We start from the raw sequence: 27993 nt of genomic DNA on the forward strand, positions 1-27993 counted from the left end.
AACTCCGTCTTTCTTTAAATCAGGGGAAAAAAGAAAATATTCGTAAATTTTCGGCAGACATTGAAAGTAAAAAACGGTGTTGACGAACCGCTGTTTAGGAACTTAATAGAATTCATAAACAACTTGATTTCGTTGCCACACACCTCTATTGCTGCAGAGCGAAAGTTTTTGAAATTTCGTTAATGAAAACTAAATTATCAAATAAATTACAATTTAAGACTTTAAATAACATAATATTGCAAGGAATTGATTGATTGTAAAGACCTTCACTATGTTTGGTCTACAAAAGACTGCTCATTTTAAAAATTAACTAAGATTGTTTAAAATTTGATTTATTATTATTCAAGTGAAAGTTCTGTTTTTGTTTTCTTTATGTTTGAAAAGTATAATTGATTAAATAAAAGTTCTGTTTTTGTTTTCTTTTATATGTGTATAATAAAACATAATTTTAAAAAAACGTTAACAAAATATAGTATCAAAAAATACCGCAAAAAAATTGTGGTACATTTTTGCTAAAATTTGTGCATTTTTCAATATTTTGGTACACAACATTTTTTTGGAATGGCAACCGTGCCTGTACGTGATCATGCACGTGAGTCCTTAGGCGTTTTACATACTATAGCTTTCCTGGTAGCGACTATACAAGAGATTCTGCACTAAAGGATGTTTTCCAATTTCTATCACTATTGGGCTTTGGAAAAATCACGAGAAAATAGAGAAAACGACGAAGCGACAAAACAATACCTTTGCACTATGGTCCAATTTTTTTTGGCATAAAGTCGAAATGTTGATGATAATGGTTTTTATTTTTATAATTTCTTAAAGTTAATATATCTAACATATAAAATCTTAAAAATAAAGCTTTAAAGGCTTAGCTGAAAATTTTTAAGAGCTTTTAAATGTACACAATCGATTAGCTGCTTAAGATTAAAAAATTGGCGCCAAATTATTCAGTTTACGTTTGTGAGTCAAAATACGAATTCTCTGTCCAAAAATACTAGATAATAATAGAAGCTAAAGATCAAAGTACATATATATGTACTATTAACTGTATATAGTACATATGTAGTGTAAGTTTTCGACTTAATGGTCAATTTATGTTTTTTTAGAAAACTAACATGCATCATGGAACAAAACTAACATGGAACAAAACTAAAACCCAACCTCTGTTAACAAAAACAAAGTACGACAGCTTGTACAGATGAATGCCATCATTCATTGCTAATTTACACTTTACACAATATTCAGGAACGTTCGAGTTTTATTATAGCGATCTTATCGATATTTGGCACAGCAACAATCGCAAAATATCGTTTGTGTCAGATTGGATTTTCGAAAAAATTGCTAATGAAAAATTACAAAAAAATGTATCAAATAATAAATAAATAAATACATAAACAACGGAGGTTACTTCCAATTCTTTTTATACCCGCTAACCATAGAGTACAAGGGTATTATAACTTTGTGCCGGCAGGAAATGTATGTAACAGGTAGAAGGAGGCATCTCCGAGCCTATAAAAGATATATATTGTTGATCAGCATCAACAGCAGAGACAATCTAGCCACGTCCGTTGTTATATTGCACGCAGATCAAGTTTGTTTCAAATTCTTGCCACGCCCACTTCCACCCCGAAAATCAATAAAATCGAATAACAAGAGTAATTTTCCAGCTATTTTGGTCTATACAATAATAACTATAGTATTTATGATTTCTGAAAATTTGATTGCGATCAGATAAAAATTATGAAAGTTATTAAAGAAATACTTTTTATGGGCAAAACGCCTTTGGCCGACAATCTGGTATATTGTGCCGTCTATGGTATATTTTGAATGTGTTACTATATCGATATATTTTGGTATATTTACAATATATTTGTATTATTGGTATATTTTGAAAAAATACCGCAATATTTTGCTTTTATTCAAAATGGGTAGCGGGTATCTCACAGTCGAGCACACTCGATTGTAATTTTCTTACTTGTTAAAAGAAAAACTTGTAAAATGTAACTACAGTAGATTCCGGTTATAGCGACTTTCAAGGGACCGACGATTTTACATCGTTATATCCGGAAGACGCACTAACCGAAAGAAGCAAAATTAATTTTTGTTTTGTTTTTTTATGGTTGCCATGTTCGTAATAGGTTTTAAGATAAAACAAATTAATTTTTAAACTAAACAAAAATTTATAAATTTAATTTAATAGCATGGTTTTTCCATAATAAATTGTATACCTGCATGTTCCTTAGCATAAGCTAAGGCGTCAGCTAAAACTAACAGAGAGTAGTGAGAATGTAAGAACCTTCGTGTCGCTCCTACGCACACAATCACTGATAAATGCATACATTAATGACAGCGTCGTTTGATACTTAAATTTGTTGGCATTATTTCGACGTATTTTTTTGTCCAATATCCGGTTGAATTGTGAAAAATTTCGTCGGTATAAGCGGTTTGTCGCTAAAAGCGGACCCGTACTATGCGGAGGCCCTTTCATATCCGGGAGCTCGGATGGGAGGTTCTTTGCATCCACCGTATAGTCCGGATCTCGCACCAAGTGATTACCACCTATTTCTGTCCATGGAACAAGCTTGGTAGTCGGAAATTGGCCACAAGAGAGTCCTGTGAAAATTGGCTCTCCGAATTTTTGCCAATAGAAAAGCGAGCTTCTATAAGAGGGGCATTATGAAGTTGGCATCTCGTTGGGAACTCGTCATCGAACAAAACGGCGCATATTTGACTTAAATCGCATTATTATAACCAATTTTATGAACAATTGAAAATTCAATAAAAATACCGCAAGACTTTTTGGCCAAGCTTATATAAGGTTGTATGGGAACCAACCAAGCCATCGACTTTTCGTCGCAATAACCGGACGGACACTATAAGCGGAGTCCTTATAACCGGATTCTACTGTATATGGTGGAGCGTTTTAAGTAAAAGTGTGATAAATGATATAAATTATTTTTATTGAGTCTTAATAATAATGTGGAGCCAATGTGAAGTAGCATTTCAAAGACCATAGTACATTGGTTGGTTTTGCAGAGTATATGAGTGCAAATACAAATGCAGAAATTCAAGGGCAAGGGATTCTGTGACACTTCTACTTGCTATGTTGATTTCTTTCTTTTTATACCATGTATGTATGGACATTATTTCAGTATTTTTGTAGTCTTTTGGTATATTTATATTTATTATAAATGGGTTGCGGGTATCTCACAGTCGAGCACACTCGACTGTAGCTTTCCTACTTGTTTACTTCTGTTGAAAGAAAATTAGTTCGGTAGCTGGCACAAATTCGATTGGACCAAGTAATGTCTTGTAAGTTTCTAGTATACAATTATCAATTAGTAAAGAATAATTTATTAATACTTATGGGAAATGTATATATTAATGTAATAAATATAATTGAACACGTACAACTAATATATGTTACCAACTAAAAAGCAAAATGTAATCTATACGTGACGAAGTTCGAATGTTGTTTTGCACCGTTGGGTGTAATCAAGTTTTTCTGAAGGCCAACAAATGGCAATATATTCGTTTCCGGTTTGAACTAAAATACTAAAAGGGTTAAGACGCAAAACCAGTTAGGTCATCGAAGTGTCATTATCGGACCAAATAAGAAATAGAGAATACATATGAAAGCCAAGAAAGTCAGTAAGAAATTTAGAGCAATAAGCAAAAATAAAACATATGCATGTATTTTTAATTATCACGACAGTCCCATTATAGGCTTTGTACGTAATTGTGTTTTCGAATCCGATAGATTTGTATAATTTTGAGTTCGGATTAGAGATGTTTTAACTGGCACCACTTTGCTGCTAATTAGTTAAAAGTATTAGATAATTTTATTGAAAGATGGGGTACAGCACTTGAACCAATAGTTTGTAAGTATGCTGAATAGAAAAACAATCAGTATATAATGACTAATGTTTATAAATGTAATTTAATTTTTACTATCATGATAGAGTTCCACATCACTTTGGTTCACAAATATTTAAGAGAAACATTACAATCTGCAATGTAATGTCAGGCCAACCCGAATACAAAACGTGCATTATGACTGATGATATGCTTTAAAACTCCCTGTATTTTTGTGCAACAATACAAGTAAAATACAGTATTTAATGTTTGTGACTTAGTGACCGAAAATATTGACTTCAAATTCATTGCGAATTTAAACTTAGGCAGGGTATAAAATTCAGGAGCGTATCGGAGGTAACTTTCACTTCATCAAGGTACATACGTTTAATTTCCGAACGGTTATTATATATGTATATATATATAATATTAATGCGATGCATATGTAATAACCACCGATAATATAACAAAACTATATATATATATATATATATATATATATATATAGTTATATATATATATATATATATATATATGTATGTCTACAACTACCCAAGACCGAACGGAGCAGAGCTGATCACATATTCATCCTCAGCAAGCATCTTGCTGTTGATGGCTGTGGGATGTGGGATGCGAATCCGACAGTTAGTCAGTTGTATGGCACGATCAGCCTCTGTTCTGTCTGTTGTTTGTCGCAGAATTTTCGTTTTCTGTCGCTGAAGCTACTGCTGCTGCTGTTGCTGTAGTCTGCTTGAATGTGCGTGCCTGTGCTGTGTTTTTCTTTTACCAAGGCAAAAACGCGTTGCGATTCAATTTAAACCAACGAATAATTGTCACATACCGTACACCCATACATGTGTGTATGTGTGGACATGTGTATGTAGTGTACTTATATATTTGTTTGTAAGCGGGCATGTACTCTTATGTTTAAACATACATAAACATATGCATTGAGAACACATGACAAAATGTACAAAATAGATTACACCTGAACTGTCCAACTTATATATACATATATGTATGTACATGGAGATACATACATACGTTCATTTGCTTGAATATTTAAGCATATTCATAATTATACGTATGTACATAAATATATTCATATGTATATAGCTATATATGTATATACATAGATGGACATATATGTATATGGATATATGTTTGTATATTATAAACAAGTATACAAAAATATGCGATGTGTGGAAATAATTGTTCTCTAGCAAATAAATGAATCAATGTGTGCTTCGTATAGCGTTTGGGTCTACATACAATCGTATGTTTTATTATACATACATATGTACATATATTGTCGAAATTAAAATTTTCATTATTTACATTGGTATACGCATGTATTTATGTACTTACATACATATTATACCAAGTACTCTGTACACTTATGTATGTACATAATGGGTACTACCCATATACATATGTATGTACATTTTTAAATTGACTTATAACTTAAATAAATACATATGTATGTATGCATGAGTAATGAGTGTAATGCACAACGATTTGTATTCAAGAAATGCTGCACTTCCAGAATTGAACTGAAGTTCAAGAGCACAAAAATGAATTATAAATGGTTTTAATTGAATACAATAGAGTGCGAGTGACCATTGTGAATGTGAGTGCACAGTAGTCACACAGATGCATACATACTTACATTCGTATGTACATAAGGATGTATGTACATTGACACGTAAATACAAACATGTACATACGTACAATGTGTATCCATGCAACCTCCCTCCATGCATACACAGTGTGTATAACACACACGCTGATATTGCATACACATACATATGTACATCATATGTATATACATAATTGTGCATATTTATAGCATACAATAAAATTAATCGTTTATTCCACGCATCCACTGGCATTTTCGAACGTGATGTGTAATATATGTATATACATACTGATTCATATGTATGTATGCATGTGCAGTATTTAATTGTATTATAAAAATTGATCAAAAACAATAAAAACAACAGATAAGTGTCGGGCACATGCATACATGCATACATGCAAACATATGTACATGATGTACGTATGTTGGTACATGTATATGCATGTTTCTATAGATCGCTAGATGCAATTTTGACAACGCACATATGTATGTATGTGCATGTATTAATACAAACAGATGTACATATGTACATATGTAGAAAATTCGAGTGCCAGTAACTAAGCCGGTGTTCGAAATAAAACCACATATTACTATATACTATTAATAAAAATACACAACATATGTACATATGTATGTATCTATGTATGTATATGCCAACATTCATATGCATGCAGCCCGTTGTATCCATATACAGTACATATCAAATGTGTGTATCTACATGTATGGATATGCACATAACAACACATACCGTGCTTGTCAATAAGAAACGGATATGTCAACAAATTGAAAAACAAAATCAACAACATATGTATTAAATATGTATGCCAATCAATCATTTCTCAATTAAAGCTGCTGAATATTTAACTCGGATGGAATATAGAGTGAGTGTAAAACAATTGAAGCTCCTAATTTTTTAAATTGATAAAATATTAAGTGAGTCAAAACCTAGACATAATTATGTTTTCGGCTAATTACAATAACAATACACTAGTACGAAGAAAAATCCATTTTTATTTTAACAATTGCCGGCAAAACTGTGGTCTAAGTTATGTTAAAAAAAATTATGTTAAATCATTGTTTCTCCAAACAAAAAAAAAATTCTGTGGAAAACTACTTCAAAATTAGTAGCAAATAAAAATGGTTGCAGTGCATAACGAAAATTTGAAGGTTTAAGCATAAACCGCCTACTTTTGTCAATTGCATAGAATATTGAATTTGCACTAATTCCAAAGGAACATATTGGGCGCATTGCAAATCCTTAGTAGTCTCAAAGCTCTTTAATAGTCGGCTTTTAGTTATTAGTTAAAAACGAAAATTTTAATGATTTAATAATCTTTTTTTTTATTTTCAAAATAATTTGAACAATTTCTACCATATGTTTCCCCAATCTATAAACTTCGTATTCGTCTAATTTTGCATGTTTTGGTAAACAGATTAGCTTGCATTCTAATTTAATACGTAAATTCTTCAAAGAATGCTCATTCAATGATCAAATTATGGAAATTTGCTTTCTTTTAGCAGAGTGAGGATTTTATCTAACGATTTGTTGCAGAAGAAACTACCTTATTGATTTGCATTTTGTGAGTAATAATTTCATCTCTTCATTAAGATTTGTTTTTGCAGAAAAGAATTATTTACCTGTTGCAAACTATGAATTTCTATGTAGCAATTTAATCTTGTTCCAGATATGCGTTAAACGCGACTTTTACCACATTTTTCAGAGATTATAATAGATAGAGCTATGTATAATTTGTTTTGGCTGCACTTCTTGGTGCACGCTGTAACTGTAATTATACCTGCTACCCATAGAGTAGAATAGTATTATAACTTTGTGCCGGCAGGAAATGTATGTAACTGGTAGAAGGAGGCATCTCCGACCCTATAAAGTATATATATTCTTGATCAGCATCAACAGCCGAGACGATCTAGCCATGTCCGTCTGTGTGTCTGTACGTCTGTCCGATGAACACCTAGATCTCAGAGACTATAAGAGATAGATCTGCACGCAGATCAAGTCTCTTTCAAATTTTGCCACGCCCACTTCCGCCCCCGCAAATCAAAAAAATCGAATAACAAGCGTAATTTTAAAGCTAGAGCGGTGTATGCAATAATAGCTTTAGCATTTATGATTTCTGAAAATTTGATTGCGATCAAATAAAAATTGTGGAAGTTAGTTATTAAAGAAATACAAAAACGCCTACTTACTAGGGGTTTTAGTTGCTTTGGCCGACAATCTGGTATATTATGCCGTCTATGGTATATTTTGAATCTGGTACTATATCGATATAACAGATATACCAATTTGAAAAATACCGTAATATTTTGCTTTTATTCAAAATAGGTAGCGGGATATCTCACAGTCGAGTACACTCGACTGTGCTTTCTTACTTCTCTTATTACTAAATTATAATTAATTATTAAAATAATTAATATAATATAATTATTATTAAAAAACGAGGGCTTTCATATAATGTGCGATTTAATGTATAGTAGTTAAAGAAGGAGCCCATCAATTTTAGCGTGTTAGCCAACACAACTTTGCGTGTACATAGATACATATACATACATTCATACATTCTATAGCTCGTTGATCGTGTCTGACACAAAGATTCACTTTAATATTAGATTAAATGTTCATCTGCATTACAAAAGCAGGGAACAGATCTCAACTGCTCAGAGAGCAAAGGGGACTATTATGTGAAAACATTTGATGCATTTGCAGAACAGTTTACGAAAAACCGCTAATTATGATAGTGTATACTTTTCACTTTAATTCATTGTAAAGCAATTAACTTCCTATGTACTGCCGTTTGGGCTGCAATTTGACAGCCACCAGTAACTAGTCAGGAAAAATTATTTAAATACTATATGTATATATGTACATATGTATACTGAGTCACTGCCGAAAGTGGTAGCCATTACACAGAGCGATAAGTGGGGCCAATGTGTTGGCAATGGCTGGGCGTACTGAGGTTGGCAACATTTTTTAGTAATAAAGTATATTTTATGTACATATGCAAATGAATATATGTATGTAGGTCTGAAATATATTTAGTTTCGCGCTCACCTTATAAACCGAAGAGTGTGCTCGACTATCAGATACTATCTACCTATTTTGAATAAATGCAAAATATTGCGGTATTATTTTCAAAATATACCATAATTATACTATAAAAGACTAAAATACCAAATGCTTTTTGTCAATATACCATAGACTGCACAATATTCTCAGCCAAAGCAACTAAGCCCCTAGGAATTAGGCGTTTTTGCCCATACACATATACATATATTTCCTGCCGGCACAAAGTTATAATACCCTTCTACCCTAGGGGTAGCGGGTATAAAATGTACTAATATACCCAAGGCTAAACTTGGTATATCGATATAGTACTTGTTGATCCGCGTGCAAACGTTACAAGTGCTGTATCTCTGATGGTATAGCTCTATCTCTTATAGTTCCTGGGATCCAGTGTTTCACACGTTAAAGCTCAATCCTCTATAGTTATTGATATCCAGACAGACGAACATGGCTGCATCGTATCGTCTGTTGACTCTGATCAAGAATATTATTCTTTATAGGGTCGGAGATCCCTCCTTACACACGAACAAAGTTATAATACCGTTGTACCCTATGGGTAGAGGGTAAAAAAATATTTGAAGCCCAATTATTAATATCAAATTGACCCGACAGCAGCAGTCAGCCCAGTTTTGCATATGTAATTATCTATTCTTCTTTGTTTGTATCATATCGCAACCAATTCGGGAATCATCATTGTATGTATGTAAAGTTATTGTTAGATTTTCTTGCATAGAGAAGGAAGGGCAAATGAATAAAATGTGATCAAGAATAACATACATACGTTCATATATACAATTTAGGAAATTTGTTACATACATTGGACTGTAGAGGACCCGTTGTATTATTTATTTTAAGTTCGCAAATTTTGTATGTTATTTATAAAATGTATATTATGTAACTATTAATAGTACACAGGTAGGTAGATTGGTAGGACCGTCTGCACCTACTAGGGGCAGAGCATAGACCAGTGGTCCGTATTTGTGCCGATATGACGTATCTTCTTCTCAGAAGTCGTACAGTATTGATGGATTTTAGCAAAAGCCGGCAGCATCCTAGGTGTTAGCCGTGAAACGTCACAAAGATCATTAAGGCACGGCGAGTCGTGGTATTTCATCCGGAGCCGGCATAACGATGGACATCCAGATATGAGATTGTCAAGTGTTTCCTTAACTCGTTACATTTCCTGCACTGATCACTGCTCTTAATGCCCAGCTTTATATCATGGTTAGCCGCCAAATCGGCTAGTTAAAATGCCGAGAGTTAGCCTGTAGTCTTTCCTTGAAAGCTGTAGGACGTATTTGATTAAGTAATGTTTATTGAAGCACACATCAGCCTTGCAGTTTTGCAACAGTTTTGCTATTGCATCAACTCATGTCCCACTGGAGCGCACTTCAATTTATCTGCCTAGAGATCTCAGACATTAATAGTACAATCTGTTCAACTTAATTGTAGTACATGTACATTGTTTGGATATTAATTCAATCAATTGCTCTCTTTAACTCAATTGTCTCGTTGGGTGTGATCCTCGCTTTCCAGTCGCTTTGCTTTATTTCTTAAAACAAACAGATAAATCCCACCCTAAAAATTTCGACAAATACACACTAGTAAACATATACATTCATATTAGCTCTTAGATTCAACTGTCATTCAGAGCTGCATAATAGCCGTCAACTCGTTTTGCCTTCTAAGAAAACAAAAAATAAAGAAATAAGTTGAACACAATGGGTTGCGGCCGACCAACCAACCAAACGAATCGATATCTCTCTTCATCTTATTCATAATTTTCAGTTAGATTAAAAGTATTTGGAAACTCGAAAAAAAATGTTTTTCTGTTTTGGTATTAAGTTTTAAAATGTTACATGTATGAAAGCTATAGTCCAGTGTGGTTGTTAATTATTACCCATTTTAGGGATACCTAAGTATTGCAGTATGTTGCAATGAAATAATATTCTGAATATACCGAATTCTATATTTGATATATCGATTTACTATTAATTTCAAAATACATCGAAGGTTACAAAATATAGTAGATAGTCATCTAAAAGCGCCAAAAGGCACTTTGCAGTCGATTGAAACTGAATAAAACAAGTAAGAAAGCTACAGTCGAGTGTACTCGACTGTAAGATACCCGCTACCCATTTTGAATAAAAGAAATATGTTTTGCGATATTTTTCTCAATATATACCAACTATACTGCAAAAATACTAAAAGCACACAAAATGGTATATTTGGTATATCGATATAATAGCGAATTCAAAATATACCATAGACGGCACAATAGACCATTTTGTTAACGAAAGCAACCACAGGTGCCATTCCAAAAAATTTGTTGTACCAAAATTTTGAAAAAATGTACCAATTTTAGCAAAAATGTACCACAAATTATTTGAAGATTTTTGTATTTCACAAATTCACAATATATAACTGTTTATAGACCTTAGATTGGCGCATACATATTTTCTCAATTGACACAATACGTCGCAAATCGACTGTATGCGATATTTTCAGTGTTAGTCATGGTTCAATTTCTAACTGAAACAAAATTTGTGTTGGGGAACAGAGCCTTTTGTTAAAATAATATGTGTGAACATAAAATTTTATGAAAAATTTAAATTCTAGACCAGGCATATTGAAAATGTACCAAAATGAAAAAATTGATCCAATGTACCAACGCAAAAAAGGGACCAGTTTTGGTACACTTGTACCAAAAGCTCCAACCGTGAAAGCAACAAAGACCCGTAGTAAGTAGGCGTTTTACCCATACAAAAGTATTTCTTTAATAACTTCCACAATTTTTATCTGATCGCAACCAAATTTTCAGGAATCATAACTACTATAGCAGTTATTGTATATACCAAAAAGCAACTCTAGCTTTAAAATTACGCTTGTTATTCGATTTTTTTATTTGAGGGGCCGAAGTGGGCGTGGCAAAAATTTGAAACAAAACATATATATATATATATGAGATTCAGTTTTTCATACGGACAAGCGGACATGGCTGATCGCCTCGGCTGTTGACGGTGATCAAGAATATATATACTTCATAGGATCGGAGATGCATCGTTCTACCTGTTACATACATTTCCTGCCGGCACAAATTTATAATACCCTTCTACCCTATGGGTAGCGGGTATAAAATTTCTTCTCCAGCTCAAAAACAATTTCATTTTAAAACAAGATTTAAAGGACCCACAACATTAAAAAATAAAATTTTAATTTTATTATTTAATTTTGTAGTCTTTAAAGTTGTAGAAAATTATTTCTTATTTATATCTTTAATACTAAGGGAGCTCTTATAATTATATACACACCATTTAGGTCGTGCTTTCAATAATTTGCTTATAAATATAAAAGATTTATTTTAAATATATTCAACGAGTCCAACGATAAATTTATAATATATTTCATTGGAAAAACTTAAATTAAGTCTTTCAATTTTTGATTTTTGAAACGAGTTTTGGGGATCGCGCAACTAGACAACCGTACAATAATTTAGAAAATAATATTTCTGTAAAAAATAAAAATACACATGTGCCAGAATAGAGACTATTTGGTATTTTAGCTTACAATATTATTCAAAAATAAAGTATTTGTATTGTTTTTTTTTTTTTAACTTTCATTTCACACTTCACAAGAGTTTCAATTTTACTTTAGTTTTTATCGAGTTTTTTGGTAAAAATTACTTTCTATTTATTCATTTATATAAACAAAAAATAAAAATATTGATTTGTTGTATAATTGTGGAATTCATATAAAAACTAAAATCTAAGGGGCGATTTCATATACAAATTTTAAAATTAGCATAATTAATAATTATTTCAGGCTGAATACTCTCGAATACATTATTAGAAATATTAAGCTTTCTTTCTGTAAAAAAATGCCAATGGCGTATATATGAGTGAATCCAATAATATTTTAATAAACTCATGAAATAAAGATCAGAAACTAATGTGAGCAGAAAGTAATGTCAAATGAAAAAATGTAAACTTCGCGGGCTTAACATTTCGCGCTAGTTCTTCTGGGCGAAATTTCATCTCATTGGCATAGACTTCAAAGATGGTCAGGAACGTGTTGTTGACTTGGAGCGACGACCATCGACGTCAGCAGATGAGCAACACGATAACACTCAAAATTCATCAGTTAATTGTTACACTTACTGATATGATCAGATAAAGATTTCGTAAAATTTATGTCACGGAAGTAAATCCGCCCTCGAAAGTCGATAAACATCTAATAACAAGCGTAATTTTTAAGCTAGTGTAGCGAATGGACATGTCTATAGTATAAACAATATATATAGTATTTTTGATTCCTGTTCCGCCCTTATGAAGTTGTTTTTTTATTATTTCATTCATTATTATTGTGAATTTTACATATTTTTAATTTCCAAAAATTTGGAGGTTTTATTTTTTTGTAATTTCCAAAAATTTGCCGACTTTACAATTTTTCCCTTTCCAACATTTTGTGGTTTTACATTTTTTCAATTTCCAAAATTTTTCAGTTTTATACATTTTTTCAATTTTCAAGACTTTTTCGATTTGTAATTTCCAAAATTTTTCCGATTTTTAATTTTTTGTAATTTCCAAAATTTGCCGATTTTACAATTTTTCCAATTTCCAAAATTTTGGCGATTTTACAATTTTTCAATTTCCAAAGTTTTTACATTTTTGAATTTTTAAAACTTTGCCGATTTTTGCATTTTTCCCGAATACCATTCATTATTTTATTTTATTTTATTTATTTACAATTTATTTTATTTTCTTTTCATTATTCAAGATTCGATCGTCTTGCTCGCGGCATTGCTGACTGTAAAATAAATGTAAATGCATAAATACATAATAATAATATATTTTTATAGATCTAGATAATTACTTTAATTAGTGCTAAGAAAGGTTTTGGAATTTTCTTTCTGTTTTGTTGTAAAACCAAAAACTGAACGAAATTATATATTTTATCGGAAAACAGATCAAGTTCCTAATCTTAGCTCTAAATATAGTGCTTATCTAGAGCTTTAAGAATAACATTCACTTATTTTTAAAATTGTTTCAGTTTATGTAATTTTCACTGCAGTGCACTGTAAAAAGTCTCGCACGGGAGATTTCGCCATGGAACTGCCCATGTGTATATTTATAGTCGCTACCCATTGGGTATTATAACTTTGGGCTGGTAGAAAATGTATGTAACAGGTAGAAGGAGGCATCTCCGACCCTATAAAGTATATATATTCCTGATCCGCGTTAAAAGACAATCCATGTCCGTCTGTCCGTTTGAGTAATAGCAAACCATCGCGATATTATTCTTTTATTCTGTTCATACAGACGGACATGGATATATCGTCTCGGCTGTTAACACTGATCAAGAATATACAGGGTCGTAGATGCCTCCTTCTGCCTGTTACATACATTTCCTGCCGGCACAAAGTTCTAATACCCTTATACCCTATACACATAGGGGTATAAAAATATAATATAATAAAAGCAATCTGTTGCATTCGTATCTTAGTAGCTTTGGTTGACAATGTGGTATATTTTGAACTCTATGTTTTATTTTTAAAGTAACTGTATATCGATATACCAAATGTATACTTTGGTATATTTTAATATTTTTGGTATATTTATTTGGTGTATTTTGAGAATAATAACGAACTATTTTTCTTTTATTAAAATGGGTAGTTGGAATCTTACAGTCGACCACACTAGACTGTAGTTTTCTTACATTTATTTATTTAAAAATATTTATAATTAAAAATATCCTTCCAACGGGTTAAATATTGAAGATGTATATTAACCAGTCTCTGGAATCTAGTGATCAAGCAGAAAGACTGCCAAGCGATCGTGGTTCTAAGTTATGATGCTGAGCAAGAATGAAAATAATTACCCATTATTTCTAATTTAACTACTTAATAACTAAATTTACCTAAAAACGTAATCTTTTTCTTTTATTTTAGGCACACAACAGTTCTGTTAACATCATGGCTAACATTGACGTCGCATTTGAATTGACTAAAGATCAAAGAACTAGAAATGACCAATTTTTGAATTTTCAGTCGATCCTATAATTATTGTGGAAGACTCCAAGTCGAAGTTTTATTTAACAAATTTGTTTCACAATAGTTTTGAAAATTTTCCTTCGAATAACACCTACTGCTATTGCCTCAAAACCGAGCAACAGCCAATCAAAATTAAATGGCGATGCCGTATGCTTATCGCACGGTATGTGACTTTGGCTATAATTTTAATGATGTTTATCTTGGCATCTGCACAGAATGAAAATATAGAGACTATCGTTGCTAATTCCAATGTCTTTAATGGAAGTAATTGGAACTCAAATAAAAATCAATTCCATTTTGATACAGATACGCAAAATGATAGTGACGCATTTACTAATTCAAATGCAAATAATAATCAAAATTATAACAGTAACAATGGAAAAATGGCATCAGGGCCCGGTACTCAGGGTGTCACTGTAAGCCGCAATACTTTGATTAATGGTGATACTATTTTGCAGCGGCAATTGAGAGAGAAAACTAAACAAGATAGCTTACAGTCAATTAAAATGCATATCTTAATGCGTTTGAATTTAAAAAAGCTGCCAAATATAACGAAACCAATTTCAGTACCACAAAATATAATTGAACATTTTTATAAAAAGTATAACGCATCGCTTTTAAACTCTATAAGGATACATGAGAAATCAGAATTGGAAAATTCACCAGAAAAGCTATTGTATGTCGAAAAAATGGAAACAATACAGAATCAACTGAATCTAAATTGTTATCTTCAAATTGGACAACAAATAGTCAGCACTTTATAAACGATTCCAATTTATTCAGACCCAATACAAATTTGACAACAGATGAAATGCAAAGTGACGATCCCAAACAGTTTGATGACTATAGATATAAAGATATTATTGATCTTAATAAGAAAAAGAAGCGAGCGTTTTGATATCCATAGGACCAACGATTATTCTATGATTGAAAATGATAATGGCGAATATGAGAGTATTTTATCACATACAAACAGCATATATGTATTTCCAGAACGTAAGTATACTTACGTATGTACGTATGTTGACCTTGACCTACTACATATGGCGAAAACGGCATTCAAAGGCAATACAAGCTGCTGAATTGCGGGAGCTACCTATTGTTGATTTTTGAGTTGGTTCAAATTTCATTTACTCATAAGTTTTCTAAGCAATATAAAACAAGTAAGAAAGCTACAGTCAAGTGTACTCGACTCGAAAGACTCGACCCGCTACCCATTTTGAATACAAAAATATATTTTGGGGTATTTTTCTTAAAATATACCGAATATATTAAAAATACTCAAAAATATACCAAATGGTATATTTGGTATATAGATATAATACCGCATTCTAAATATACCATAGACGGCACAGTATACCAGATTGTCAACCAAAGCAACTAAGACCCTAAGTAGGCGTTTTTGCCCATACAAAAGTATTTCGTTAATAACTTTGACAATTTTATCTGATCGCAACCAAATTTTCAGGAATCATAACTACTATACTAATTTTTGTATATACCACCGGCACAAAGTTGTAATACCCTTATACCCTATGGGTAGCGGGTATAAGCAAGTAAGAACGGAGCAGTCGAGTACGCTCTACTGTGAGATATCCGCTACCAATAATAAAAGCAAAATACAATTTACAATACTGAAAAATGCTATATATCGATGATATAATACAAAATATAAGAAATTGTCTATCAAATTGAAACCCGCTCGATGGAACCGGTTTTAGCCATAGGAAACTATAATATTCAAGACTGAATTTAATATGTAACAAAAATCAAACTTTACCTTTAAAATTACGTTTGCTCTTCGTTTATGCTTAATGTTAAAAAAGTTAAATGAAAATAAAAATATGCTAGATTTCAGCCTATAAGCTTTGGGTAAAATGATAAGCTTCTCAATTCTTAAGTCTCAAGTAGGCTATATATTTTCAATAAAAGCATAACATTGTGGTATTACTTTTGAAATATACAAAATAAATAATTACCAAAAATTATTTTTGGAAAGAAATATATCTGATTGTCAACCAAGGCTACTGCCGCATCCCGTTTATACCATATCAAGTTTTTGATAAATAACTTTAACAATTTTTATTTGGATACAAATAAACCAAATCAAAAATCATAAAGACTGAAGTTATTATTGTTCGTACCAAAACCATAACTCTATCTTTACTTGATTCTATTTGATTTGTGTGGGCAGAGGTGTGCGAGAGAAATATCTGTATCATAGCCTTTTCGTCTATGGTGTTGGAGTTGGTCAATAATATGTACACTTTATAAAATCGGAGATGCTTTCTTTACTTTCTTTCTTTTCTCTTACATACATTTTCTATAAAATCTAAATTTTAATACGCTTATCTGTACCGGGTATAAAAATGTTAGAGCTACCCAATGTTGACCAAATGTCAGGCAATGTTTATTAACTCCTCCGTACTTATAACTTTTATGTGAATGCAGTGCAAACATTAATTTTATTTTAATAGTGGTATGGGATATCTACCAGTAGAGTTCCCTTATCTGTAAGTTTCTTACATGTACATATTTCCTATTAATACGTTTCATGTTCATGTTTTTATTACTTTATTTATTTGGCTAAGAACCCCATACACGACATAACCGCAAAGCCGACGTACTCCGGTTTAAATTTGATAGCTATACGGAAGTATCGTATGTGAAATTGCATTTATATCTGCGTGGATTGGACTGGATAAAGGCGAATATACCGAACATTATCGATGGATTTGAAGATAACTTTGAAGATAACGAAATTGTTGTGGATGTACATCGTGCCATACGCCATGTGAATAGCACACATAAAGCTAAAATGTTTGAGTTTCGTCACAAAATTCCAGTCGGATTTGGTCAATGGATCAGTGTTGACTTAAAACCCTTGTTCATAACAGGAGAGGATACAATGTTTAATCCTACCAGGACGAATAAAACTCAAGAAATCGTCATCAAAGGCGTTGAGCCATGGATGAAACCCTTAGTCGTCACTACGGATAACACTTCAAAAATCCGTTGGTATACGCGCATACATCATAATATTTAGTAGTAACATTTACGAAGTTTGATTTTATTTTTGCAGACTGTCCACATTGAAATTGGTTCACAAAAAGCACCGTCGAAAAGAAGCGTTTTTATGGACTGCACTGAAAGTGATCACGATATGCGGTGTTGTCGTTATCCGCTCAAAGTGAATTTCACGAGTTTCGGTTGGCACTTTGTGGTGGCACCCACATCTTTTGATGCATATTTTTGTAGCGGTGACTGTCGTGTGGGTTATTTGGAGCAATATCCACATACACATTTAGCAGCACTAACGACATCGGCAACGCCATGTTGCTCTCCGACGAAAATGAGTTCGTTGAGCTTGTTATATTTTGATGACAACCATAATCTAGTGTTGAGTGTTATACCAAATATGTCCGTCGAGGATGCAGCTGCTCATAGCCGATTGGGATAAACGGAACCTAGTAAACAACTTTTATAAAAAACTTAGAAAATAAACAAAGAATGTATAACTATCCATTCATTGTAGATGCATAAGCAATATACATATTTGTGTTTATTTTAACGGAATCTCACTAACATTAGTTGTGAAACATATGTACATACATACATACATACATATATAACAAGATTTTATTGTATAAAGTTTATACAAAAATTGAAATGCTTCTAACAGCTGTTTTGGAAGTAATGCGGCAATGGTGAAATAAAAAGTATATGTATGTATGTACATATACTTTTATTACGGAACTAGTTTAAAACAATCCTCTTGAAAAATTTCGCTTATTTATTTTGCTCCTTACAATTTTAGAAAAGATACAGCAACTATCTGTATATTTCAAATAAATATAGTAGACAGGTCGAGTAGCACATGCCATCAGCTGTAGTCCTTCATGCACATAAAAGTAATACCGTATTTATCTAACATTCTATTCGTTGTTTTGTTTTAACATTCATCGAAAAAATTCCATATTAATAGTAATCATTTTGATTTACAATCAAAAATAAAAGGAAATGGACCGAAACAGAAAATATTTATAGAAACTAGCCAAAACTTTAAAATGTACCTATTATATGTTCAGCAATCTGATCGTTGTACGAGTTGCCAAATATGATGCAAGTGTGGAGTACCTCGTTTAAATGAATATAATAATTTTATAAAATTTATAAACAAATACTTTTTTAATTACTTATACATAATTTTTTAATTGATGTTCTCATGTTTGATTGAGATGATTCTATTACTAATAACCATATAATACATAGATACTCCAAGTTTTAAAGCAAAAGCCGAATGCTGCGATTAGAACCCCAGAGCCTTTTCGGTTCATTTCGACGCGCATGGACGGCGATGGCTCTGCTGATAGTTTGTAAGCTTAACAGTCCCGATCGAGAATCTTTTTATTTTTTAAAATGCGATTTAAATTTTTTCATTTCATTTCTATCTTACTGACAGAAGTAATAACCAATTGCGCTTTGATTTTTGATTTAAAATTTTGTACATTTAAATATTAAAATGAAAGCGTACGTAATTTTTGCAAACATTTTGACATTTAAAAAAAAATTTTGAATTTTTAAAATAAATTTATTTATTTGCTACATTCTTCAGATAACCTTTTTTTTTTTGTAGGTTTGACGAAGTTTGCTTCGCTGGACAACTATTTGAGTGATGCCACTTTAGAGAAAGTATTTGCATCATTAAAATGAATAATTTAAGCGGATGCGTGTAGTGTAAATATGGAATATAATATTCTACGAATTATTCCAGAATATTTTAACGACTTCATTACCTTCTCATTCTCATGGTGTCGTTATAAAGATTCGGCGCGACTTATATGATTCCTTAAGTTGTTCGTTCAGTTTAAGCAGGTTATTAAACTGAAATTTGACATCTATGATTGTTTCAGTGATTCGTTCAGTATACGCAGGATAAGGATAATAAGCTCAAATTATCTAAATTTAAGTAAATGAGTAAAATGTATTTTCATGGAAGAAATTGTCATTCGCCCAAAAACTTACAAACGTTTTTTCTAGTATTTTGGCAACAAATTACATCTTTTTTAATTTAGAGACTATTATTGCCAAACTATAGACTGAAATTATCTTGAAGTACAAAATTTATTGCAAAATACTGTACAACAGAAAATTGGCGACATTTTACTTTATGCATGCTTTGGTCACACTAGATTAGATAGTAAACGATGTCTGTACTTGTGTTGTTATGTGGGTGTGGATTTACATCACTGCATCGAAAATAAAATAATGTAATTTATCAAAATGTGCTCTAATAACTGTGTTAGCGTTGTTGATTTAGACTATGTTCTAATAAAGGTAAGTTTCAAGTACACTGATGACAATTACATGCAATTTATACAGACAATTCACTTGTATGTGCACTTATGTATTAGTCGAAAAGAATATACATTTTTTATTCTCAACAATATCGATATATTTAATATATCGATATCCATAATTCCTTTACATGTAAATTTCTGTAAAAATTGTATTAACCAAACAAGAACAAAATTTGTTTCAGCTTAATGGTAGCGACATTTCATCGTTGTCGAGTTATGAGGTGGTTCAAATGTTCCTTCAATCTAAAGAAAATCTAGTAGTCGAATTGTCCCGAAAAACAAACCATTTACAATTTTCCGATGCAGAGCAAAATAAGTTTGAAATTTATACAAAACATGAAAACATTCTACAATTACCAAAAGATACAACAAGAGATGGCTCACATCCCAACACAAATTCCATTTCATTTCCCCTGCCACAGAAAAATGAAATCATATTAACTTTACGTGCATTTAACAATGTCAATGTCGATGCCGAACCATTGTTAACAGATGTTGAACACGCCACCGTAGTATCAAAAGGAACTCAAACCACAACCGAAAATGGTTTTGATATTAAGCAAAATATCGATCACAACAAAGACATTGTGCAATCGATAGCTGATCATTTCATTGAGCAACAGCACCATCTATTCGAACAATGCTTGGAACCAGAAATTGACATTGAGGTGAGTAATTTTACAGGCGTGCTCCGGTTTTACTTTTCGTTTTCGTTTTGGGACCAAAACCGAGATTTTCGTTTGTATGTGCTTTTCACAAGTTTTTAGTTTTTGGCAGCGTTACATTTCTTACTGCTAAAACAGCTGACTTGTGTTTTGGTTAAAAGTAAACAACGCGAAAAAATTACTTTTGGTATGTTCATTTCCTGCGTTGATACAACTCACACAAAAATGATTTTATCTTACATAGATAATTTATGCTTTCCCCGATCTCCGCTCGGTACAATTTTCGAGCGGAATTATGTCGTTATTTTTGGCGGAGCTATGTCGTTTTCAAAACGTCACATCTCCGTCGCTTTTAAAACGACATATCACCGCTGAACAAAAGCGACATATCTCCGCGCGGAGTTAATTCGCATTAAAACGTCATATCTCCGCGCGGAAAAAAACACCTTTTCCCCAACTCCAACCAAATTAATTAATGTATTTTGAACTTGCTTTTTCATTCCATCAAAAGTTTGGCGATAACTCATGGCGTCGGATTTATCGGTCGCTCACCAAAACGAAAATTGTTTTTGCTGACGCCAAAATTTTATTTCCAAATTTGAGGTGGGGTGAGAAACTAGTCGTTTTAAAAATAATTACATGCCTAATTTATCTTCTGGCGATCTTTAAAGTACGACAATAAACCAAGAGTCAACTATTTTTCGAAAGAATCTTTTAAAACGAAAACGGGAGCATACATTTTTACATTGGTATTAAATGTATCACAATTATTTTGAAAAGTTTCTTGTTTGTTTTTAGGAAATAACGCTTATTAATAAGGACTCGATTGGTGGCAATTTAGGATTAAGTGTTAGTTGTCCCAACGACTTCGAGGAAAGTATTAAGCCTGTGATACGCAACGACAACAGTAATAATACAGACTTGACAATATCAGATGAACATGATGCCTGTGAGGATGTCTTCATCAGTGATATTCAATCTGAAAGTATTGCTGATATTGATGGACGCTTAAGGCGTGGTGATCAAATTCTACGTATTAACGGTCTCGATATAAAAACTAAAAGCACGCTGAATCGCAAATCTCAATGAACGGCAAGGCTGTTACGTTGCTTGTCAGTCGCATTTTATATCCCGTAAGTGATATGAAAAAAACTTAATAGTTATTTTAAGTTTTATTAAACATTTAAAATAATTTCATGAAGAAAAGGCCGAAAATTCACTAACAAACGGCTCGTTAGTAGCGACAGGAAAGTTTTCTTTTCTCAAAATGAATTGTATTGCTTTTATAACCAATCCCCAAATTCGTTGTTTTTGCGAATTCGCCCATGATCGGCTGTTATGTTCGAAATATGCGGCCGAGATCATTAAGACTTTACATGTAGTCGGGTGTGGCAATTGGAACAAAAGGTAGTGGCATGCTCACCGCTCAACTGAAGAGATAAAACTTCCTCTCAATGTTTTACACACACTAAGTTCGGTTTACAAATGGCTACAGATCGTATATAAAAATCAAAAGTAGCAAAAAGTCGAATGCGTTTGATTTTCGCGACTGTAACTGCCGCCGACTTTCAAGAGTCGCTGAGCGCCGCATCTGCGATTTATGTATACGATGAAAAGCAACATCAAACAGTAAGCAAAAAGAAAAACGACGACTGTTGATGATTCTTGTTTTTGTAGCTGTTTGAGTTTTGTCTATGCTTCCATTCCGACTTCTAATTTTTCCAAAAGAAGCAAAATCATTTGAAATTAAACCTTTTAAGCACTACACACAAATAAAAAGTAGATACAACTTAAACTTTAAAGTTTAAATACTACAAATTGAAAAACCAAGTTTTTTTTTACATTTTGGCAAATAGCAATCCTATTAAAAACTTTTCTTATTGAATATTAAGGAAGAGGACGAGGACGACGATGATGAAGATGATGATATTGATAGCAACTTTGAATATGCAAACCGATTATTGCCTGACGATTACACAAATGTTGTTGATAAATTAGATACAATTCTTTTGGCCCAACAACAGCAGTCTGTACTAACCGGAAAGACCTTAATTACTACTCAAACTAACTGCAAATCCGCTCGCGTTAATTCAGAGGAGTTGAAAAATGAAACTCAAATAAGTACTATGAGTTTAAGAGATGAGGAATCAACGAAATTGCCGTTGCAGACAAACTTGCAATCTGACTGTCCATGTCAAATATCAGAAAAAAACCTTTCAGCTAGAAATGGAGATAAGTCTTCAAAAACAGTTAAATATGGGTATGATGAAAGCGAACATATTTATGAAACAATACCAGAAGATTCGGAATCCGAGCCGCTTTACTGTTCACCATATCAGAGCTCGGACTATATGACGGCAATGGGCTCTTGTTCATCGGCTGATGTGTTGGAAATGCAACAACAAACCCAGCGAGTAGCTCAATGGCTTGGCCTTAAAAAATTGGTTCGAGATCAATACATACTTTATCTGGACGTTTAACTAAGCAACAGAATCGTTTGCCAAATCGTATATGCACATTAACCAATACTACGAGTGGCTCAAGTAGTAGTGGTGCTGCATATAGTGCTTGCGGATATATTAATATTGACAGCGATCATGCAAATCAAAATCTACTCGTCAATCAAAATAAAGAAGAAATTGACAACTCATCAAGTGCTTATAATACAGGTGGCTCGAATAACAGTGCATCTCCACGACAAAATGGTCCGATAGCAAATCTAAACAATGAAAATTCTACAAGTTTTCAAATCATCTCAGGTGCCTTAAAGAACACTGCATCAACCATTGAACCATTTGGTAAATGCTCTCGAATACACTGTCCAGCACATGTGTCGCAAAAAGAGCAAATTGGTATGTTATCTTGAAAAATTGTTAAATTTTATTAATATGAATTGTTTTCCCAATTTGTTCTAGCAAACATTTCGCAAAATAAATCACATACAGACGAACCACATACAGGCCCCTTCTCCGCAAAAGCAGACGTAAAAGTTTCGCGTTTGCAGCCTACGGAGGAGCAACAAGTTCAATCCTGTCCACAATTTAATGCTCCGAACTTAAGCAGATATCACTTTGTTAGTAGCCAAGAGGTATGCTTAAACCTTTTAAAATAAATTCATTAAGTATTTTCAATTCACTTGCGTAGTAGACATGGGATATATGGTTGTGTATCTGGTGACGGATAGATCATTCATAACCAATCAAAATGAAACAAGATAGCTACATGTGAATGTGAAATACGCGCAATTCAATAAGCATTGCGGTATTATTCTTACAATATACCAAATTAATATGCCAACAAAATTTCAAATATCCCAAAAGCCATATATATGTATACTTTATCATGTCGGAGATGCCTCCTTCTACATGTTACATACATTTCCTTTCGGCACAAAGTTATAATACCCTTCTACCGGGTAGCGGGTATACAAAATGCAATTGAATCCGATTGAAATGCAAGCAAGCATTAACAGTGTCAAAGAGCACGCTGGCCGACGCGTGCACAGCATTACATTAACATTAGCTGTGTGCTCCTCCCGACGTATGTATATCACAAAACATTTTTGGTTTTGATAAATGGCGAAACTTTTGTTCTTGATTAGCGTATCTCAGCGTAAATTGCGTTAATCTAGCCGTAAACAAGCTAGAAGAAAACGTCTCAGTTAAGCAGGCCATCCACAGGCGAGCATGTTTGCGAATATGTTGTGCTCGACGAAATTTTTCTCGTGGATGGTAGCGTTCGTCGTCAAATTTCGTGTTCGTCAAAATGTTCGCATGGGATTAAAATTATTCTATTTTGTTTGTGTTTGCACGAACATGCTCGCCAATGGATGGCAACGTTGGCACGAACATCATTTGCACAATCATTTAGTAGAGAGAAGACGTGTTTGCGAAGCGCAAAATGAGCAAAAAATGTATGAAAGAATTCATTTTTTATCTGCAAAATCAATTATTATATTATTATATTTCAATTATTATGCGCCCAAGGCTCTGGGGAGAAATTCCTGTTAAGAATTTCAGGTCTTCATAACTTTGGCCATTACTAAATTTAACAGTTTTTCATATATGTCGTTATCCGTTGACATGTTAACTGCTTGAAAATTGCCGACAAATGATGTTCGCGAACATGTTGGCCCTAGTTGGTGGGCAAATGAAATACAAGTTGGCGAGTATATTCGCAAACATGCTCGCCTGTGGATGGCCTGCTTTAACTAGAAACCTTGCGTTTTATCCTACAGAACTTTTTTTTATTTATTTTTTAAATGTATAATATATACCAAAATATAAATTTAATTTATTGTTTTTGGTTACGATTGACTTTTCAAATATATGCCCATATAATAACACATTCAAATGGTTTGAGAACAAAAAATTATTCTCTTGTTTAAAAATACTCGTGAGAAGACTTCTTGACTATTTAGATGCCAAATTTTGATTTGTATAAACACAATTATTTCATATCAATTTTTCCTAAATATATATTTAAATTAGTTTTCTTTCAGCCATCTAAATTAATTGCTTATAAAATTAAATGTAAATTAGAAGTTTTAAGTTTATTTTAATAACATCGGGACTCCGGTTTTCACATTCACAAACGTTTTACTTTCGAAAGATTCTTTTGATTTACAAAACGAGTAAGTTTGTCTTGCCGAAATGAAAAGTAAATGCCTTTTTCTACACCAAATAGGACCTTCTTTGCAAAAGGAAAAAATTTTGAAATAAAATTTTGCCGTCGGCAACAAATTAAATTTGTTGAAGTTGCGTAAAATATGTTTTTTTTTTAATTAATTTGTTTAATTTAATTATTTAAATGCTAAAATTGAATAACAATTAAATTTGTTGAAATTTTTAAAATTAATTAGATTTATTTAAATACTTAAATGCTAAAATTGAATAAAAATATTTGTTGAAATCACCGGAATGAAAAGGTGGCATACCCGTTTGATTGCTTCATTATTTGCAAAAGGCAAATATATTGCATTCAAGTGCATGATAAAATTATTCTTATGTGAGTTTTATCAACGCAGGAAATTTGACATAGGAAATGCATTTTTCGCTTTGTTTTGCGCATTTTCTTACTATTCCATAGACTTCGGCATGGAATACAATTTTCCTTACACAGGCGTGACGGCATCCTGCACTTGTATGTGGTGTTTTAATTGCTATGCTTTATCAGAATCGATTGATCAGATATAAAGCTAGTGGCTGTAAAATTATCCTTTGGTAGTTTTATCATTTTTATTTCTTGTTCATATGTATATCCCTCCTGTTCCTGACGTCGTTTTGTGTTTAGCTCATTTTTTATACCCGCTACCCATAGGGTAGAAGGGTATTATAACTTTGTGCCGACAGGAAATGTATGTATCAGGTAGAAGGAGGCATCTCCGACCCTATAAAGTATATATATTCTTGATCAGCGTCAACAGCCGAAACGATCTATCCATGTCCGTCTGTCCGTTTGTGTGTCTGTCCGTCCGTCCGTATGAACACCTAGATCTCAGAGACTATAAGAGATAGAATAATTATTTTTTTCTACAGCATGTTATGTTTGCACGCAGATCCAGTTTGTTTCAAATTTTTGTCACGTCCATTCCCGCCCCCGAAAATCAAAAAAATCGAGTAAAGCTAGTATTTATGATTCCTGAAAATGTAGTTGCGATCAGATAAAAATTCTGGAAGTTATTAAGGAAATACTTTTGTATGGGAAAAACGTTTACTTGCTAGGGGTCTTAGTTGCTTTATCCGCCAATCTGGTATATTGTGCCGTCTATGGTATTTTTGAATGTGTTTTATTGCGATATTCCAAATATATAATTCGGTATATTTTAGTAATGTTTTAGTATTTTCGGTATATTTTGAAAATAATACCGTAATATTTTGCTTTTATTCAAAATGGGTAGCGGGCATCTTACAGTCGAGCACACTCGACTGTAGCTTTCTGACTTGTTATCTTTGTATAGGAACAGGAATATAGCGGTTGAATTTTTTATTTACTTATTTTTATTTATTGATGGTTGTATTCCATTAAGTATTCCGCATAGGTTTAATAATGAATTCGTAATCGAAGTCGTTTGTTTACTTAGATCGAAAATATCGCCATTTCAAAATAGGACATATTCAAATGATCGTGGTATTGCAGACTTATTTGCGGACTTTTTACAAAAAAAAATTCTGTTAGCCGTCTTCGGTACTTACTTCGCCACGTCTAAACTTACTATACCAATCAATCATTAAACCAGGTTTCTGTTTTTCTCTTTAGAAAACAATATTTTAACAAAAACGTAGTAACAAGGTTACTTTGCCCAGTTAGGTAACAGTACACCTATCTTTGTTAGCATTTCGTTATTATTTTAATAATAATAAAAAAACAAAGTTACTTACAGACATTTACAAATACGTATTTTAAAGGTTAGGACTAAATAAAAATCATTAGGATTTGACTCTAGAGGCGTCATCAGTGTGTCAGGCCGGGAACTTTTCAATTGTATCTAATTCCATATAATAAAAGTACCCATATAACAATTCTTTAAGGGCTCATATGGGGTAATTATGTTTTATTCGTACTTTTTAAAACCTAAAATTGACTAAGAACAAAACGCAATTGTATGCTGGAAAATACAAAATTGGCTTACATATTTTTTTTGGTAATTGCAATCATTTATTGTTTGTTAATTAAGTGTAATTTACTTAAAACATTGTTGATAAATGAACCATCTACGTGTTACCGCTCTTGCTGTGAATTGGTAGCAAATAACCAGTCAATTCAAATGACTTTTTATATAGATACTTGCTATCAATCTCATTGCAATTATCTACATAAGTACATTAGATATACTTACAAATCAATTGTCTTAAAAATCTAAAAATGTATATATGTATTGAATAGGTATCCAGTAAAACTGTGTCGGGAGTATCAAAACCTAACGCAATTCTTGTGCATACCGAAAATGTGTCGGAGGAAATTCCAATGGTATGGAAAGTGAAACGTCGGCCTGACGGAACACGATATATTGTAAAGCGTCCAGTGCGAAATCATTTACATTTGGGCATAAGGAAAAATCTACGCAACGGTGACTTAACCACAACAGAGGATGATACTATATCAGAGGTAAAATTGGACGTTACTGGACTAAAGAGGAGCGAAAACGCCATATAGAACGCGCACGTGAAAGACGGCATCATCAACAATTGATAAATCAACCACAATATCCAACATAATAACTATTTACTGCTTATATTATATATTTACGTACACATTTAAATTTTAAAATCCACAAATCTACCTGTAAAATAAATTAATCCTTTTAGGTATATATATGCGTGTGTTGCTATCGGGTTTCAATT

At 32.5% G+C, this 27993-nt stretch overlaps 3 protein-coding genes and 1 long non-coding RNA gene across 25 annotated transcripts in view; 3 read left to right on the top strand and 1 right to left on the bottom strand.

The window, feature by feature from the left end:
* Positions 1-4451: 4451 nt before the first annotated feature.
* On the top strand, positions 4452-15157 carry LOC133846917 (uncharacterized). Of its 21 annotated transcripts, none has more exons than XR_009895063.1 (5): positions 4454-4761; positions 6172-6434; positions 7019-7077; positions 13353-13395; positions 14524-15157. It is a non-coding gene; the product is annotated as an uncharacterized LOC133846917 (long non-coding RNA). The 21 variants fall into 21 exon arrangements; XR_009895069.1 differs by having other exon boundaries at positions 4455-4761; positions 6172-6378; positions 7016-7077; XR_009895070.1 differs by lacking the exon at positions 13353-13395 and having other exon boundaries at positions 4452-4615.
* Positions 9470-27993, bottom strand: part of LOC133846913 (uncharacterized) — a 45180-nt gene continuing 26656 nt past the window's right edge. The window contains exons 2-3 of one of the 2 annotated variants that reach the window (XM_062281627.1): positions 10038-10260; positions 9470-9980 (exon numbers count right to left, since the gene is read on the bottom strand). The gene's annotated coding sequence lies outside the window, so the exon portion shown is untranslated. The remainder of the gene's footprint in view (positions 9981-10037; positions 10261-27993) is intronic. The other variant, XM_062281628.1, reaches the window with a different exon arrangement.
* Positions 15437-18305, top strand: LOC133846922 (growth/differentiation factor 8). The gene is given in 6 exon segments (XM_062281633.1): positions 15437-15443; positions 15503-15517; positions 15550-15621; positions 17217-17627; positions 17630-17643; positions 17708-18305. Coding segments are annotated over 6 exon segments (897 nt in total). The 3' UTR covers positions 18086-18305.
* On the top strand, positions 19804-27960 carry LOC133846902 (slo-interacting protein 1). Its single transcript, XM_062281615.1, is given in 9 exon segments — positions 19804-19962; positions 20168-20653; positions 21449-21707; positions 21710-21783; positions 22555-23092; positions 23095-23502; positions 23566-23738; positions 27536-27755; positions 27758-27960. Coding segments are annotated over 9 exon segments (2322 nt in total). The 5' UTR covers positions 19804-19908; the 3' UTR covers positions 27868-27960.

Source organism: Drosophila sulfurigaster, chromosome 4, assembly GCF_023558435.1.
Source record: "Drosophila sulfurigaster albostrigata strain 15112-1811.04 chromosome 4, ASM2355843v2, whole genome shotgun sequence".
NCBI lineage: Eukaryota > Metazoa > Arthropoda > Insecta > Diptera > Drosophilidae > Drosophila > Drosophila sulfurigaster.